General features: G+C 40.1%; 1 protein-coding gene across 1 annotated transcript in view; it reads left to right on the top strand.

Annotated features, from left to right (window-relative positions):
- The window catches only part of HTRA1 (HtrA serine peptidase 1), a 48,461-nt gene that overhangs the window by 12,927 nt on the left and 15,863 nt on the right, over positions 1–19,671 (top strand). Inside the window, 2 exon segments of the mRNA XM_032776688.1 lie at positions 15,626–15,725; positions 16,108–16,312. Coding sequence (XP_032632579.1) covers positions 15,626–15,725; positions 16,108–16,312 — 305 coding nt within the window.

Below are 19,671 nucleotides of genomic sequence, written 5' to 3'. Positions count from 1 at the left end.
GGAATGACTGACAACATTTACCCAGAACCACCCGTGACAATGATTTTTGCCCCATCAGTCACTGGGCTCTCAACCCAGAATTCTAAGGGGCAGGGGAGCCTGCGGGAACTATGAGATAGCTACGGAATAGCTACCCACAGTGCAACGCCCCGGAAATCGATGCTAGCCTTGGACCATGGACGCACACCGTCGAATTAATATGCTTAGTGTGGCCGCGTGCACTCAACTTTATACAATCTGTTTTATAAAACTGATTTACGTAAAATTGGAATAATCCCGTAGTGTAGACGTACCCTCAGCGGCAGCCACACTGTGCTGCTGGAGATTGCAATTGACTGGTTGGTGACCACTGTTCTAAAACCTAAAGCCTGTGCTTAACTTTACCACAAATAGTCCCACATACGGGTATGGTAGTCCCATTAATAAAAGTACTTGTACTCATTCATGGACTATTTGTGATAAGGTTAAGCACTTGTTTAGTATACTTAATTCTTATTTTTTTAACAGACTGCTTATAATGCACTTAATTGGTCTCACTTTATGCTGTATTTTCATCTTTTCAAAGTTCAGGTGTGATCCCTGAAAATATATTCTTTGTATTACCAGAGTTTGAAATCCAGTTCTATGGACTTGCATATCTTACCAGAAACACGGATGTTACCAAGTTTAGGAATGGTTTACATGGTAGTTGGAATTAATAAATATACTTTAATTTTTAAGGCATCCATGCTTAATGCCTTACTTACTTGGATATTTTTGTTTTTAAAGGAATGAGTAAATCATTTTCCAGAGTAGAACATAAGTTTTTGAAATTTCTGTAAAATAGGTTTAGGTGTACAAGCTTTTCTGTACACCTTACTTCTTTCAGTTTGATGTCTATCCCTGATCCTTTTATTGCAATAAATGCAGCTATCACTTCCTGATTTGCTGGGGTTTAGTAATTTGAGGTGGGTAAAAAAGAGACTTTCAGTTTGAAAATAACATGGGGAAAGAATGAATGTAGGCCCTAAAGGAAGCATAGACTTATGGATAAAAAGTGCTATATAAAAATATATTGTGGCTGTTACACAATAGCTATAAAATCTTTAGCTAAGACTACGGTCCCATCTTCTGTGATATAAAGCTTTTTAGCATAGTAATTTATAAAAGCATCTTTAACTTCTGCCATTAGAGGAAGCTGTTCAAAAGTTAAGTTTGTGTTTTTTTCCCCTACTTTCTTGCCCTTGATAGCCAAATATTCCTAGAAAATGAAAAAAAATTAGTCTCCCCAAATAGGGCCATCTGTTAAATATTAAAAGCAAAAGTCTCATGCCTTCAGAACTCGACCTTAATTTTTTTTAAATAGATAAAAGAGATCTTCTGAATAACACTTTTGTTGTTTACATTTGGAATAGATAAACTTGCCATGTGATTGTCACCTAATGCCATTTAAATGGGCTTTGTATTCATTCTCTCTATGGGGAGTATGGAACTGGGAAGGAGAATAGGATGTTGACCTGAACTGGAAGCTTTAAATGCTGTAAACTGGGCAGGGTGGAAAAGAGAGAAGACAGAATGAATGCTGACTCATCCATCGTGTTTTCAGAGTTCTCAGAAAAGAAAATAACACGTCTGCTTTGAATCCTGTTGGCTGAAGCGCTCATTGCCTCTGTCTGCAGGATCTATTGCAGATGCTTTTCCACATCTACCAGAAGTACATGTCTTAGTGTTTCTGTTTCAGGCAGGTTTTCCTCAGTGACATTTCCCAGTTCAATATGCTTCACCCTTGTCCTGAATATCTATCTCCTACCTGTTTAGCTTTTTCCTAGCTCTGGTCCAGAAGTTGCATCTGAACACAACTTCCTGGGGGTACATAAGGCCGGGGAGTGGGACAACTGTTGGACAGTGAAGCTCCATTTCTGTTGGCTTTTTCCACTGTGGAAGTCCAGCTCTCCCCCTCACCACTTACATTTACAATGAGGGTCTTTCACTTCTGATTTATTTTAGTTGTTTGTCACTGTGCTCTTCAGTTTCTTTCCATTTAATCATCCCAACGTGTCTTCCTCATTGATTTGAAAATCAATTGGTTTGACGTGGATGTTTCCACTGATGTAACTTTTAGATTGTTTTGATGGCTTACTAATGCTGCACTGTTTATATAGCAGCTTCATCTGAGGTTCTCCAAGCATTAGTTAAGCCTGAGCATACTTCATTTTAAAGATGAATGACACTTCCATGATTGCACAGTGAGTCAGTAGCATAGCTGAGAAGTCCTGAATCCCAGCCATAACCACGAGACACACTTCCTTCAGCAAAAAAAAAAAATGTTCTGTTTGATATTTATCTAGCAATCCCAATGTTAATTTTCAGCAAGTCATAATAAGGATATTTCCCTGATTCATGCATTACTAACGGTAGCTTTCATATTAGCGATGGGAAGATCTCCTACTTTAAATACATCATTAAAATCCTCGCCAAATAAGGAGTACACTATAATACTCCATAAGAAAGCCATAGGCACTTTATCCCAGGGTGGACATTTATCACTTCTATTCAGTGATAAGGAGATAAAGTATTTGCATGGGGTGGGTGTCAGTAGTCGGCATGTGTTCACAGAGGTCTAGTTCATCCTCACTAAGAACCTAGAGTAATTCAGGGAACTGAAATAACAAATTCTTCAAAGACTTCTGTGGTGGATAATTAATTTCTCTAAAGATGTTTGCACATTTTGACTCCAATTTTATAAATATGCAAGAGCATTGTCTATGTTACATTGTTTATGTCAGTTCTTCTCAAAGTCAGGCTGCCCCTTGTTCAGGGAAACCCCTGGCAGTCCGGGCCAGTTTGTTTACCTGCCGCGTCTGCAGGTTCGACCAATCATGGCTCTCACTGGCTGCGATTCGCTGCTCCAGGCCAGTGGGGGCTGTGGGAAGGGCGGCCAGCACATCCCTCAGTCCGCACTGCTTCCCGCAACCCCCATTGGCCTGGAGTGGCAAACCGCAGCCAGTGGGAGCCATGATTGGCTGAACGTGCAGACATGACAGGTAAACAAACTGGCCTGGACCACCAGGGGCTTTCTCTGAACAAGTGGCGGCCCAACTTTGAGAAGCACTGGTTTACATAACACGATTATTAGTCAATGTCCAGTGCCTGTGCTTGTTCCTTAATAATTTTGTCTTCAAAGCATTACTCCTTTTTAGACCCCTTTGAGGTGGGTAAACTTTACTGTCCATGTTATAGTTTGAGGGACAGGAAGAACTGAAGTACAGAGTGATTAAGTGAGCTATCCAGCTCCCCAAAGCAAGTCTGTGGTAGAATTCATGTTAGAACTTCCTGCCTGCCCAACCCTCAACTCATCCTTTCAGTCCATTCTGCCTCCAGTCAGAAACTGTGGAAGCTATTTAGTTCTATAGCCTTTGGTATAGATTCCTGTGTTTGTTTAACCATGAAACAATGAAACAGACTACAGTTAGATACCAGTGTTTTTTATCCACAAGGGAAGCAAGAGTTTTGAGGCTTACATTCATAGGAGCATGATCAGGCCATGTGACAGATTACTTGGAGCTAGCCAAGAAAGAATTGATCCTCATGTAAATATTATGAAGATGAGAATACAGTGCATGCACTCTGCTGAAGATTGTGTTGACACCAAACAAGAAGTTTTACTTTAAAACCTCCACTAATCCTGTAGAGTTGCTAGCTTCAGGAAATATTTGATTAAGTGAATACTAGATTTTGCTCAATTTATTATTCACTTAAATAGGACATGTGAAACATCTCCATGGTACTTTCTGTCATGTAAGTATATTCTTTGTTAGCTATACGCACCACATAATATCCCTATTTCCTCCTAAGCAATTGTCGGTGAAATCTCTTTAGGTTGTCCTCTCTAGTTTGTTACCACAGTAATGCTGGCAGTATTGACAGATGACCATCTCAAAACTCCTTCCTGTGATTTTTGTTTATGCTGTTGGTTAAGTGGGTTGTCTTTACAACATGTAAATTGCTGCCTCTTGTTTTCTTAATACTGTCCTTGCGTTTTCCTTTATAGTGGATTACACAATTTATCCTTCAATAGTACGTGGAATATTATGGTTTACAGTTTGATGTAATTTTAAAGATAAAATGGAAGAGATGGGGAGAAAAATTTCAACTATCATTTTTCTTTACTTTCCAATGGAGCAGTAAGTACCTTTCACTGTGAGATAAATAAATATGCTGCACTTAAATAAATAAATAAACCAAACCCTCCCCCCTCCCCGTAAAAAACCCAAACCACCACCAACAAAAACCTACAGTTACAGAGCTTTAAAATACAGCTGTCCTGTCATTTTAGACTACAACTCACTGTTCAATGGAATTTTCCCCACAGAGTTGGAAATCACCTACAGGATGGATAACATTTTAAGGTTCTGTGGCCCCGAATAGAGCAATCATCCCTATTCAAACAAAGCACATAATTGTGTGCTCAAGTCCTGTTGACTTCATTTATGCTGGGAGTATTGTGGCAGTTGGGTTTAAGTATGTGTCTTAAATTAAGCATGTGTTTAACTACTTTGTTGAATTGAGGCCTGTAACCATAGTGTGTATGTAATATTAAACAAGTAGCAGGTAAATGAAGTAATAATCGATTGGCAGCAAGTCGATTTGCTTGTGCAATATTGATACTGTTTGTAGCTTATCAGTAGATACTGTAGCAGGATGTGGTGGGTATAAGCTTTTATTCTTTATAGGGTGCAAGGACCTCCTGGAAAGAATTTTGATAACTATAGAGTTAACAAGGAAAAACAGATTAATGCTTGGATATGAGCCTTACTCGCTGAAGGGCTACCAGGCACCAACCTGGTTTTAGCATACCACGGGATCTGCTGCTGAGCACACAGATCGTGTTGTTAACAATGGTTCTGATGAATGAAGGAAAAACACTCTTGAAACCAGCCCTTTTCATTGAGGATGCTACTGCTTCACAAAGAGTCCTAAACAAAAAACCCCAAACCCATTATTTCATTGAAAGCACAAGAGTGTTAGTGATAGAAGAAATCTTTTTCAAGTACAAAACTACACTTAGACACACATTTCAAAGAGGATACTTCAAACAGTTAGTGTACATGCATATACATGCTATCTTTTATTTTTGTTTTAATAAGAGTACTGATAATCAGAACCGTCCAGAGAAGGACAATTCTGTTTTGCAGCAGTTTGAGGTTTCACAGTTTGTTTTGGTTCCATATTGAAACAAAATCTTTTCAAGGTTTTCACAAAAATGAAATTGTGTCTTATGTCTGTTTTCAGATTGAAACTTAAGCTATTTGGTTTGGAAAGGTTTTTTGGGTACAAATCTCTGGTTTACCCTCCTGTTTGAAACAGCACACTTCAAAGCACACTGCAGAAAGTACATGGTGTACTGACCACATGGCCACTTAGTGTTTTGTGTAGTCACACCCCATTTTGCCACACACTAACTGACCTGATTCAGAGTGTTCTGCGATGAAAACTATGCCCTGAATCAGGCAGAGCAGGGCCTTGAACTCATGATTTCTTTCATCTCAGTCCAGTGCCTAACCACCAGACTAAAAGTATGAGAATCATTCATTGTCTTTCCCTTTCTTGAAGTGTCCAGAGACTTGGATGAAATGAAATTGTTCACCCAAATGTTCCCATCCCCTCTGTTGCTAGTGTTGATTGACTGCTCTGTTTCTTTTCTGAAGTCTCTGCTTAGAATCCACACTGGTCACTTGCTGTTCCAGCACTGTTACTCTATGCTAGGACATGCAAAGATCAGAGATGGGTTAAACCTTCAGTCTAAATCTGTCAAGCTTTTGAAGGTAAGGTGTGAATGTTTGTGGGCCATAGAGACCTTTACCTGGTAAGGTTTGTGAAGTTACTGTAAATGACAGTCAGCTCCAAACTGCTTACACTTTATGTAATGTGGGTGAAATAAACCAGTAAAAGGTTCAGAGGGAAGATGGGGTGGTAATAGGCTGTTTTAGCATATATTAGCTGTGGTGGTGTGCAACTCCTAGATATAGGAGGCTGATCAAGTCAGTACAAACTAAAATTTCATACAGACAATGACATGTTTATGCTGACCTGTATGCTGAAATGCAAATACAATATCTATATTCCAATTGATTTATTTTAAAATTATATGGTAAAAATGAGAAAGTAAGCAATTTTTCAGTAGCGTGCTCTGACACTTTTTTTTTAATTTTTGTGATTTTTTTTGTAAGCAAATGAGGTGAAACTTGGGGGTACGCAAGACAAATCAAACTCCTGAAAGGGGTGCAGTAGTCTGGAATAGTTGAGAACCGCAGGTATACTTCATGTAAAGTATATGTGAGTGCATTGCCCTCTAATGGCAAGTCCACTGAAAATGGACAGCTAATAAGAGATTTTCTTTATGCTCAGGTGCAGAGAGCCATGATGTTTTCTAATTATTCTTTGAAAATTAGTTGCCTCAGGAAATTTTCATGTTGTAACCTATTAGTGTTTTAGTCAATCAGTCATCATCTACCAATTAATCATGGCTAACTTGATGATCATCCTTGTAACTTCATTAATAAATCACCCCTAGCCATCCCCATGGGCACTAGGCATTGTATAATAGTTCAATACAAGAATTACAAAACCCAGTAAACACAGTGTGTTATAAATAGAGATGGGGAAGTTTGTTTCTTTGCAGATGAAGCCCTAAGTTCCGAAATATTCAAAGCCAGAGTTTTGGTCAGGCTCATCTCTCAGTGTAAGACCTTGTCTACACTGCCAATTGAACAATAACACTTTTGTCGTTCACAGGTGCTTAAAGCAAGACAGAAGTTTTTTTTCAGCAAGCAGCAGAGTAACCGGCTTGTTGGCAGGAACACTCTCCTGTTGACAGCGCAGATCCCGCTCAGGGGGTGGAAGTATTTTGTCAGCAAAAATGCCGACAAACAGTGTTTACGTCGCCTGACTTTTAGCGACACGGCCACGTCGCTAAAAGCTGTGTAGTATAGAGAAAGCCCTAAGACACCATCAAGGAAATACCAAGTGGGAAGGAAAAAATAATGAGGGTGTGACAGAGAAATAAAGAAAAAGTGAGCACAAAGGTTATATATATGGAGCCAATACTGTCCTTACCAAATGTAGGTTAGAAATCTAGATTTTAATTAAAGTTTAAAAATGGGGAGAGATTCACAGAAATGGAAATCAAGAGGGAGTGAATCACAAGCCTTATCTAACAGTGGGATCCCTAAAAAGCAGGGTGGAGGGTTCTGCTTATGCATATCAGCATGAGACACAAGGAGGAGTTAAAAATAGTAAGAACCTACACCTCGACTGGCTTCTGTATGATTCTTTCTGTATTAGTAGGTGGAAAGTGGTGAGAATAACTAGATAAGATACTGATACAACATCTCTTCCTCCAGACTCAGAGATATTATCTCTAGTCAAGATGGTAACCCAGTCTGTTTGTATTTTTTGCTTTGGTAGTCATGGCGTAGTAAAATACAGCGTTTTAAAATGCTGCAGTTAGAGAGAGTACCTTTTGATTATTTGAAATCAGGAAATACTTGTGTTTGCAAAAATAATTTGTAAAACCCTGTAAATCACTCTTTGCACTCACTTTTCCTTGGAATTCCTTGCTGTCCCTAGACCTGCTTAGAAAATTTGGAGAACAATGAAACAAATGAAATTGCTCAGAGTTGTGACTTTTTTCACCCCTGTTTTCCAGTGAGCTCTAGATGTTGCAGCAATTACCTTGTAATCATTCAATCATGAACAACTATTGTTCATATACAGTTGCGTGAGTTGAGACTTACATGATAATTTGGACTGCTATGTGGATGTCTTCTAGTGATTTGTTTTTCTCTTAGTTTAGCCTGTTTATTGTTGGTACAAAAGATACAACAAATGTACTCAGGGTATGGCTACACTTGAAACTTCAAAGCGCTGCTGCGGCAACGCTTTGAAGTGTGTGTGTGGTCACAGCGCCAGCGCTGGGAGAGCACTGCACGTAAACCACCTCTTCTACGGGTGTAGCTTGCAGCGCTGAGAGCCACTCTCCCAGCGCTGCGGCACTGATTACACTGAGGCTTTACAGCGCTGTAGCTTGCAGCGCTCAAGGGTGTGTTTTTTTCACACCCCTGAGCGCGAAAGTTGCAGCGCTGTAAAGCGCCACTGTAGCCATGGCCTCAGTGGTCACTGCCACTGTTATAGGAAATAGTAAATATATATTTACATACATAACAAATAGCTGTTCAAGAAGCATTTTAAGGAAAAGCAAAATGGGATAGGTGTCACCCTGCCTCTGTGGGTCACACCTGAGAGTGTCAAATTCAGGACAAACCCCTAAAAAAAATATGGCAGATACACCGCAAAATTGGTGGTTATTCTCCCATAAGAGATACCAAACCTGCAACAAAAATAAACTTCTGTTTCGCCACATGGCAAACAAGAAGTCAGAAAAGCAGTCTCCAGTCCTGGATTCAATACCCAGACAGCCCATCACGGAAATCCACTGGTGGGCCAGGACGGTTAGTTTACCTGCAGCGTCTGCAGGTTCAGCCGATCGCAGCTCCCGCTGGCCGTGGTTTGCTGTTCCAGGCCCATGGGGGTTGTGGGAAGTAGCAGCCAGCACATCCCTTGGCCCGCGCCACTTCCCACAGCCCCTGTGGGCCTGGAATGGTGAATTGTGGCCCGTGGGAGCTGCAATCGGCCGAACCTGTGGACGCTGTAGGTAAACAAACCGTTCTGGCCCGCCAGCGGATTTCCCAGATGGGCTGCGTACCAAAGGTTGCCAATCCCTGCACTAGACTTAAAGATGAGTGGTTATTTAAAACCAATTTCATCAAACAAAAGGATTCTTCTGATCCCAAAGGACCAGCGACATATCCTGGTCAATATACAACTCAGATCTTACCCAATAATCATGCTGTTGCCAGTTCTTTAATATCTAAACATTTGTTAGAAAGAAAGGTGAGAGTTAAAATTGGTTAAAGGAATCAAATAAATACAATATTTACTCCTGGGGTAATTCTGCGCTACTGTATGTGCACAGAATTAATGTCCCCCACGGATTTCTTTGCTTCCCTGCAGAAAAATGACTTTCTGACTGGGACGGGGACATCTGAGCCAGGATCAGCTGCTAGTCCTGGCTGGGCTGGAAGCAGGAGAGGATGGGACTCTCTTCCCCTGCAAGGAGTGGCTGGGGCTGTGTCAGACCCACCTCTAGAAACCTCCCTCAGCTGCAGGAAGCTCAGCATCCTCACCTGCTTCCTGCCCCCATCACTCCTCAGCTGCGGAGGGGAGGGGTCATTGTATGGGGAGCTGCTCCTCCATCCTTCCAACCCCTGTGCATCTGGACCTCCCATAAAAAGACACCTCTGTCAAGCCTCACCCAGTACATCCAGAACCCCCCTAGCCCTCCATACCTGAACCCCACCCCACTGAACCTCAACCCCGCATCTGGAGCCCCCCTGAATCAGAGCCCCTGTCTCTGGACCTGCACCCCAGACCGCACCCCAGACCACCCCCCCACTGAGCTCCCTGCACTCAGGCCCCCACCCTGATGAACTCCTCCTGCACCACCCTGAGCTCCCACATCCAGACACCGACGCCAGTGACCTCCCGTCTAGCTGCATCCAAACCCCCACCCCACCAAACCTCACTTCTCAGCACCCAGACTTGCTGCTGAGACCCCCAGACCCCTCTGCTGAGACCCAACCACGTTCACCTGGAAGCCCCTGCAGAGTCCCATTGCCCCTGCACCTGGAACCCTCCCAGCGAGCTTCTGCACATCGAGATTCCTCCACACCTAGATCCCCCACTGAGCTGCCTGCACCCAGATTGTCCTACACAGAACCGTGTCACCCCACACCTGGATCTCCCCCACACTGACCCCCTTCACGCTTGGATCCTGCCTGGTTGAGCCTGTCTGCTCCACGCCTGGCACATAGGGTTGTTCCTTGGGCAGGCCCAGGCCTTGTGCTGTGTCAGGATCAGGTCAGTCCGTGTGATCTCCCACCTTCATGCAGCACAGTGTTCTGTGCTCCCCACGGCCATGCCAGAGCCTCTGCATTTATTTATTGACAAATAAAACTTGCAGAATGTTGTGCAATTTTTAATTAAATTAATAATTTTAATTAAATTAATTTTAATTTTTTGGTGCAGAATGTCCTTCAGTGTAAATAATTGCAAAGTTCTTGAATCAGGCTTGTAGCAGTGATAGAATAAACTGCTGGGTGGTTACGTCTCTGGTTGCTTTGAAGGTCCTCAGTCCTTTGGTTAGAATGCTCCCATTAGTATAAGTTCATAGTCCAGAGGTTTGAGTAGGAAAGAGGCCAAATGGAGATGTTTTTAGGGCCTTTTATAGCTTCTGCCAATTGAAGGGAAATCTGCTGTTCTTACTGTGAAAAATTACAACAAGCAAGAAGGTGTTTGGAGTCACATGTCCGTGCCAACTTAGTCATAGTAGAGGCCATCACAGGAAAGTCCATTAAGGGTAGATAGGCATCTCCCCATATCCATTGTGAGTTAAGTGTTCCTTGAGGAGCCATTTAACTTGAATAGGCCCTTCAAGCTGTGCAGGCTAAATACCTTGTGGGCGTTACCACAGGAGCGAACGTATTTAAAATACTGGTATAGACCTAATGCTTATAACTTCAAATACAAAAATGATACATGCATACAAATAGCATGATCATATTCAGCAAATCATAACCTTTCCATAGACACCTTACTGGAGATACTTTATACAAGATTTGTTGCAATTATATAGCAGTAGAAGGTACAATGATGATCTGCGTGGTCATATTTTAATCCGATAATGTCACAGTAGGAACATAAAAAATAGAGATGGTGAAGACTTGTTGGATCATACAGTAACTCCTGCAAATATGAGATATGCTCAACAAAAGACCATTAGCATTAGATATATGAAGGGGAGAATATACCCCTTTTAATGGTCCACTTTTTCTGATATATTTGTAGTTTTTCTTTCAGTGTAAGCAAAAATAGCTCAATTGTAATATTAGAAGAGAGACTGTTACTTTCACTGTTCTAACTGTTTTTCTAACTGGGTACCAGTTCCAGTGAAATATTTCATTGATGAATGCTGGTTGATTCTTGTTTACATATTTCAAAAAAACCAGGTATACCTTCCATTCCATTTTAAACCATTGTTGCAAAACCATATTATACAACACAAGAATCTCTAATACATAAGAAGGGAAAAGGAGGGGTCTGAGTTATTTAGGTCACCATGCCATGACTCAGTCTTTATTACCTAATGTTTTCAGACACAATATTAATTTAATTTTGGCCTTTCATTTATGTATTCAGTTTGACTGGAGACTGCACAATTATCCAAATTTTAGACCGTGACAGTCTTAGCTCTAAAATTCCTTGCAATTGTAGATTCAAATGTAAAGTCAAGATGACTCATTAGATTTGATTTTTAATGTCCTTACCAATGTATGCATTTGTTATAATGAAAAAAGATTGAAAACAATTCAGTAATGTTACATATTGTCTGCCTGTGCGGTTCCCATTACTAACAATGGTAGTTTTAAATATGTCTCAGTGACAGGATATATAGCCCTAAGTGCCTCAACATTATTATTAATATCCAGTTATTTTATAAGTGGTGTACAAAAAGTAAACTGATTTAAGTGGCAGTGTCCCATGGCTTTTTTTTTTTTTTTTTTTTTAGCCAGACAAAATACTCATCCACGCTGACAATCTGTCAAGCTTCTGTTTTAGTTTGAATGAATACTTCCAAACTATAATTCTTATTCACTCAGTTTCCAAAATAATTTGGTAATACAACTGGTCAGCAGAGCTTTACAGATGATGGTGCTGTGGTTCAGTGGGCAATGAATTTATCCAATAAGCAATACATAACTCATTTTGATGAGACATTAGTCAGCCATCCTTTATGCCCTGTTCTGATGACGGCCTAAACTGAAGTTCAAGAGCCTGCTGCACTTTGAGGAAGAGATTAGGTGGTGATAACTCTGGTATCCTAGCCAACATTCTCTTTGTAATACAGATTCTTATGTCCAAACTGAGAATTGTCACTATAGTTCAGTACATAATTACTGCTGTTTGCAAATGTCCAGTGAACAAATTGCTATATAAAGCACTTTGGAGGCTTCAAATAGTATGGTGTGGAGAAGCAAGGCAATTATGAGAAATTAAGATGAGGGATGCAGTGCAGACTAGCTGGTATAGTGTCTTGTCTGTACAAGCCTGCCTGGAATCTTAGGTGCCTATTTGTGTTGCTAATCTGTGCCAGAGTCCAGTGCTGCTGCATCTTCACTGCTATTTTATCCATGTTCATTAGATTAAAGCTAGCATGGGTATTCCCATCTGAGCTGCCATCAAACCTCTGGTTGCAATAGAAGACATAATCTAAAACTCACCAGGCTTCCTGGACTTTCCTTCCTTGAGCCTGAGGTCCCTCCTCCTTTGAACTGACTGCTTCTAGGTTTTATTTTTTCTCTGCAATGCTTCGCTCTCTTGCCTTAGAAATCATCTACTTTTTGTTCTTCTGAACTGTAACTAATGAGACTCCTCCAAGTATGGTGCTGGGGTGAGTCAGCATATCAGACTCTAGGACCCTAGTGAGAGATGCAGGACTATTATGATATCACAGATACCTATAGTTTTATAAAACTACATTTTAGTCTCATCTATTTGACAGATCAAAGGATAACAACATGAAGGAAATTTGACTGGAAACTTACATATTTTAAAAAGAACAGGAGTCCTTGTGGCACCTTAGAGACTAACAAATTTATTTGTGCGTAAGCTTCTGTGGGCTACAGCCCACTTCTTCAGATGTAGCCCATGAAAGCTTATGCTCAAATAAATGTTAGTCTCTAAGGTGTCACAAGGACTCCTGTTTTTTTTGCGAATACAGACTAACATGGCTGCTACTCTGAAATCTTACATATTTATAAATTTATGTGCATAAAAAAAAGTTTGAAATTAACATGCTTAATTCCGTTAGGGCAAAAATCTCTCACATACGGACAAAACCCAAATAATTAAGCTTTGTGTGGTTCCTGTAAGAACGGGATCCCTGTCACACAGGCAGAGCCTAAGGCATTTCAGTAGTCCCACCAGAGTCACTACTTCAGACCCTATGACGTATTTCTGACCGTTAAACAGTTTTGGGGACATTGCTCAGAACAACCGAAAAATTGTTTATGGAACCTTGCACTACATTTACAGGGAACGCTCTCTTTTTTTCAGTGCAGGAATATTATTGATGACTTATGGAAAACAGACATGGTAAAAATACTTTAAACACTTACAGTAAGGACAAAGAGGAAGGAAATACTACATTATAGGATTATAAGAGTCCAAGTCCCTTACTGTTTCTGTTTTACAGTTTCTTTTTTGTGCCTTTATAATGTGAGATCAGTGTATGAGATCAAAACAGTCACATTGATGAAAACAAAGCAATTGTATTTGCCTGTAGGCACATGCGGAGAACGTGTGTTGTTGTTCCCAGCACTCCCCTACCAAGAAACAAGGCTTTGTCCTATAACTGTAACAAGATGTGATTAAGAGACTGAGGTTAAAACAAAAGGAACGAGGAGTCCTTGTGACACCTTAGAGACTAACAAATTTATTTAAGCATAAGCTTTTGTGAGTTAAAACCCACTTGATCGGATGCATGCAGTAGAAAATACAGTAGAAAGATATATGTGTTTTATGTATTTTCCACTGCATGCATCCGATCAAGTGGGTTTTAACTCTCAAAAGCTTATGCTTAAATAAATTTGTTAGTCTCTAAGGTGTCACAAGGACTCCTCATTCTTTTTGCTAATAAAGACTAACACTGCTGCCACTCTGAAACCTGAGTTTAAAACAGCGGTGGCTGAGCTCTTAGTGCATGGGGCACAAAGGGCCCCTAAAGATGCAGATAGGCACCTACTAGGACTGTCAAAAGTGCCTTGGTACCCACTCCCATTGGAACCAATGGAAGTTAGACCCCCGAGGTGCTTTTGAAAATATTGCTAGAGGCTACGTTCACAAGGGGAACTTTGGCACAAAGTGACTGTTAGGCTCAGAAGTCTAGCATTTAGATGCCAGTGGGATTCATAAAACCATTACTCAGCTCTTGTCTAACTTGTAGGTGCCTACTGTCCCCCAGGCACCTGTGTTTCTGTTAGGAGAATGAGCACAGTCCTGATACCCTCAGCACCTAACTTGTACCAAGCCTTGGGAAGATTCACAAATTAGGAGGTCCCCTGCCTATCTCACCTCTAGCACCTGATCTTATAAGTGTGCTTTGAGCATGCCTATCCCACACAAAGGACAGCCAGCAGGAGTAAGTGTGATGGTGCTGCACACTGCTCCTCAAATTCCCAGTGCTTATGGCACTCTCCTGGGAGGTGGGAGACCTGGATTCAAATCTGTCCTCTGCCTGATTTAGAGCAGAGATTTGAACCCAGCTCTCACACCTAAAAGGAGAGTATTGTAAACACTGGGTGATAGGGTATTCTGGGATGGGTCTTTCTGTCTCTCCTGTTGAAGCCATTCCACTCTGTATGAAATACTTTAGTCAGTGGTCCAGAGAGAAAGTGATAATGACTCTAGCCTGGTGGTTAGGGCACTTACCTAGGATGTGGGAGACCCAAGTTCATGTCCTGTTCCAATGACTAATTATTAAAAATAGACCCACTTCAGCAGGAGCGATTGAGAGATTTCCATGCCAGAAAATCCCATACCTCAGTGACTAGGTGCCCTTCTGTAATGTGAGAGACCTGAGTTGCAATCCTTTCTCGACATCAGGCAGATGCAGGAATTGGATGTCTAACATCTCAAGTGAGTGCCTTGTACTAAAAGTTACAAAGAGGGGGCACCACCCCAGCCACTTCCTCTGGCCATTTTGTGAATCTAGCACTTTAAAAATACCAGATAGAAAATGTTTCAGATCAAATGACATGTTTCATTCAACCCTACATGGATTTTTCGATTCACTGGAGGGTTTTTTTGTAGTTTTCAGATTCAGTTCAACCCAAACCATTTTATTTTTATTTTTTTTATTTTTTGGAACTCTCAGTGAACTAAAAAGTCAGTTATACTCCCAACTCTACAGGCAGTGCGGTTACAGGCGAGTCCTGTATGAAGGGGTCCAGAGGGTAGAGGCTAAATTAGGTAATCTCAAATCTGAGTTAATATTATTATTTGTGTTAAGGCAGGTTCAACTGAGATTGGGCTCTGTTGTGCTGAATAGAACAGAGAAGGGTGAGAGGGAAAATGGAGGCATAAAAATATGAACTGACTTGCCTATAGAGACCCAGAAGGTCAGTGGCAGAAGTGGGACTAGAACCCAAGTCTCCTGACTTCCAGCCTAGTACTCTGTCCAGCGGCACTCTACCCCTCTAGTGCAACTACCTTGGATATAGAAAGAGATTCCATAATCCATTCAGGATTTTCCATAGACCCCTTTGCCCTATGAACCAGCTACGTTGCCAGTAAAACTTCTTTCCAAAAGTTAAGGGAATGGTTTAGGGTGGGGATCAGACTCAAAACTACAAGGCTCTATGGTTCCTTTTAAAGAGAAATCTCTACCTAGTGTCTTTTAATGCAAGTGTTTTGCAACGATTCTTCTGCCATTTGAAGAATAACATGTGTTTTCTGTGTCCGTTTTCAGGCCAGGAAGATCCTAATAGCCTACGGCACAAATACAACTTTATTGCAGATGTGGTGGAGAAGATAGCCCCTGCTGTGGTTCATATTGAATTGTTTCGCAAGTAAACAAGATACCCAGTTTTGATTTATATTTCTGTAGCTCACAAGGATTAATCTTGCAAGAATCAGTTAATATATGTATATATGGATTTAAAATAAAATAATGACACTGTTTTCAAGATAATAAATGTGTGTCACACTTAAGTAACATAGTATGTTCACTTAAAAATTTTGGCACAAATTTTTGAAGTCAGTAGACTAATGCATGTCCGATTAAATGTTAATGGTATACTTAACAAATGATACTAAATTTTCTAAAATGTTTTTAAAAGTGCCAAATACTTGTTAGCAGTCTAGGAACGAAAACAATCACAAATGATTTGTCATCTCTGAACAACCTGAATTTTCTTCAGACTTAAAACATTTATTTCTCATATTTTCTAGGCTTCCTTTTACAAAGAGGGAGGTTCCTGTTGCTAGTGGTTCAGGCTTCATTGTCTCAGAAGATGGACTAATAGTAACAAATGCCCATGTAGTCACCAATAAACATAGGGTAAAAGTGGAGCTGAAGAATGGTGCAACATACGAAGCCAAAATTAAAGATGTTGATGAAAAAGCAGATATTGCACTAATTAAAATAGATACTCAGGTGAGTCAAGGCTTTGTAAATTTCTTGCTAAAATCTGTTTTTTGTAAAAGCTATTGTTAATTGTAATGTTTACAGAACATACAGCTTAATGGCATGGACCATAATGTATCTGTGTGATCTGACAAGATGAATAGATTTTTAAAAGGTATGTCGCAATGAATATTGGTAGCTACATTTTTCTGTAGAAAAAATCTGTACATTATAAAAGCAAGGCTATTTGAAGAATCCATGGATCTCCCAAAAAGAAAAGTATAGTTTACTAAATGGTTAACATACACCCAGGCTAGTGTAATCATTAGAGCCGTGAGAGGAAGCTTTGTCTTATGGCTGGTACAGGGATATAGCAGTACACACCTCTTGTAGATATTGTGAAATTGTCAATTAGCATTTATAAAACATGTTGACATCCTCAGATGGAATGTGCCATATTAACACCAGATGTTAAAATGGACAATATTTATACTTGGTACCATGTTTTATAAAATTTTGCTTTAAAAAATACCCAGATGAAAAGCATTCTTTGGGAAGAATACTGAGTCACTCTTCCATTGAATGTGGACTTGTGAATAAAGCAAAGGCATAATTATAAACACTATTTCTCTTATCTGCAAAAATGGTACATTTTGTTTGAACTTAAATTATATAATTGTTGCTGAATTCAGATTGCTTGAGATGCTTATCATACTGTTTAATTATTTGGGCTTCCTATTTAAATGAACTTCATACATCCAGTGTAAGAAATATTAACATAAATACAGCAGGCAAGTAGGCATCATCTGAAACACTCAAAAATGTGTAGCTCCTCCAGTGCGTTTAGTTCTAATCTGTTCCCCAGCAAGGTCAGAGGATTTCAGTCCAGAGTTCATTACAAAATCAGATATCAGTCAACTCAGAACTCTTGTTTAATTCATCCTATGAAAAGATACAACATACTTTTCCTACCTATAACATTTAAAGGTTCCTTTTTCTCTTATCAGCAGCATGCCTGCAAAATCTTTACTGTATCCCAAACATTCTTTCCTGTCTTTCTGACTCTTACTGGAGCAAATGACTGTGTAATACAAATACTTTTTTTCACTCCATCCCTGGCAGGTACGGTTTGGGTTCACCTTCATTTGCGTATCTACCAACTTACTCTGAGAAGTCTTAAATTCTTCTTTGTACATTCATGGGTTAAGATAAGCAAATACAAACCCGTTCTTGAAAATAGTGACAAGGCAATGGGAAGGAGCCAAGGGGATACCATGTGTGAGAACAGACATTGTCCAGTTGAGTGGGATGGGAGGAGGAGAAAGGCTATAAAATGGTGGGAAAGGTGGCAGGGGAGGAGTAAGAAGGAAAAGAGGATGGTGAGAAAAAGGTGTGGAGAAGAAAAGGTAGGTGAAAGCACAATGTAGGAGAGAGAGAAGAAAGGAAAGAGAAGACAACGGAGAGGAGTGGCAGGGTGTGAGGTGGGGACAGACTGAGTTTTCTACATCAGGATCTTTCCACTGACACTACCACCCACACAGAATAGATACAACTCCTGGATTTCATTAGCACTTGCATGGAGTGAGATTAGAGTAGCTTAAGAAAAGGAAAATGCTCAGCTCTGCAGAGCCACACACAGTAAAACATTGTAAGGACTTGCTCTGCAGAACAGTTTGGTTGTGGTCCATGGAGAGCTAACTGGCTGGCTGTTCTTATTTCCAGCTGCTTCTGCAACTCCCTAGTGGGGTAGGCTGCCTAGGAAGGAAGAGCCTAGGGGCTGTAGAAGCAGCAGGAAACAAGAAGAGTGGGAGGCAGTCTCACTGCCTGTACTGCTGCTGCATAAGAACATGAGTTTATTGTCCCTTGGAGTAGATCAATAAGGAAATGGCAGATGAGCTTATATGCTAGCTAAGTTCCTGGGTTTCTTTGGGGTTTATACATTGTTTTTGGAAAGAGAAAAAAGATTTGTATTATGTGCAGTATGCTCCTAAACCATAAAGCACAATCATTCTCTTTATATACAGTGGAAGTTGACGTTTTTGCATATCCTGACAGTTAGCCATGTTTTTTTATTACCCCTTAGTTATAATTCATAGCTAGTAGATTATTTCATCAGTTTCATTTTAAAAAAAAAAGTTTGCACAATGTCCACAAACAGTTCATTTCAGTTCATTTTTTGCAGCTTTCTCCAGCAAATAATTGTTGATCAGCTGGTAATTTTCAATTTGCCATTCCAAGTTCATGGTATGTTGCACTGTCTAATGAGGGAACAGAAACAATACCATGTGACTTATGTAATTCATCAGTACGTTGTACATTTTGAATTTTATATTTGATTATAATATAAGGCATATGGTATTGTCTGTTTGGTGGTTAGATGACTTGTGTACGCTGTTAGCTACACAGCACAGATAGTAACACTGACAATTTGCGATCTAGTGTACATATTCCATTTTATAGGCTGGTTAGGGCAGGAACTGACTGCGCTATGAGTTGTACAAACACATAGTAGAAGTGAGAACTCAATCCCGAATGAGGCCTCTGGGTGCTACTATTTGTAGTCCAGATAATAGTACATCTGTATTTGAATTTTTAGCTTGATAGTCACCATTCTTCATGAGTGTTCGTGCTAAGAAACTTGAAGGATCATGGAATGTGAAAATGAAAAGGTCACAAACACAGTCAACTCGAAATTTACTTTCAGTCTGAATATTCACTAAACACTTCCATTTCTGTATACAACTCTAGTGTTTATGTATCTATTTGCATTTAAATGTCACACAACCGTAAAAGTAGTTTAAAAACCTCAGTTACTTAGTCTAATGTATTCAAATTTTAACTTTTCTTGATTAAAAAATCTCTTCAAATCCTGATGTGACATGAAAACACCAATCCAACAATTTAATTTCTAAGCAGGAAGTAACATTCCTACGTTTTAGATAAATCATTTGAAGACAACATCAAAGATGAAGAATAAACTGTGTTCTGCACTAGCATGTTAAGACAGGCTCTGAAAGGCATGAAAATGTGTCTGTAGCAGAAACTGATAGATCTGAAGTATGAGTCCAGGTTATTAGTTGGTATTCCCAAAATAGTTAAGTTCTTGCAGCAGTGTGCATGCTATTTTCCTTTAAATGGTGCACTTCTGACTGAAGACAGACTGCTTGAAGTAATATGGCTTTTCTGAATGGAATAGGAAATTTAAATAGGATTTTAAGCTGTAGGCACCAGTAGAATGGAACTGGTTTTCCTCTGACTGACCCATTTTTCTACTGAAAAGAACTGGAAGTCAATGAGAAACAGAAATCTCTTTGGGGGTTTTCTTTTTATGGCTGTTAATTATGCTATGGTCTAGAAAAAATTAGCTTGCATTAATAAGAATGTCTATG

The sequence above is a fragment of the Chelonoidis abingdonii genome, chromosome 15 (genome assembly GCF_003597395.2).
Source record: "Chelonoidis abingdonii isolate Lonesome George chromosome 15, CheloAbing_2.0, whole genome shotgun sequence".
NCBI lineage: Eukaryota > Metazoa > Chordata > Testudines > Testudinidae > Chelonoidis > Chelonoidis abingdonii.
Note: the sequence above shows the minus strand (reverse complement) of the source record. Positions and strands in the feature narration are given on the sequence as shown.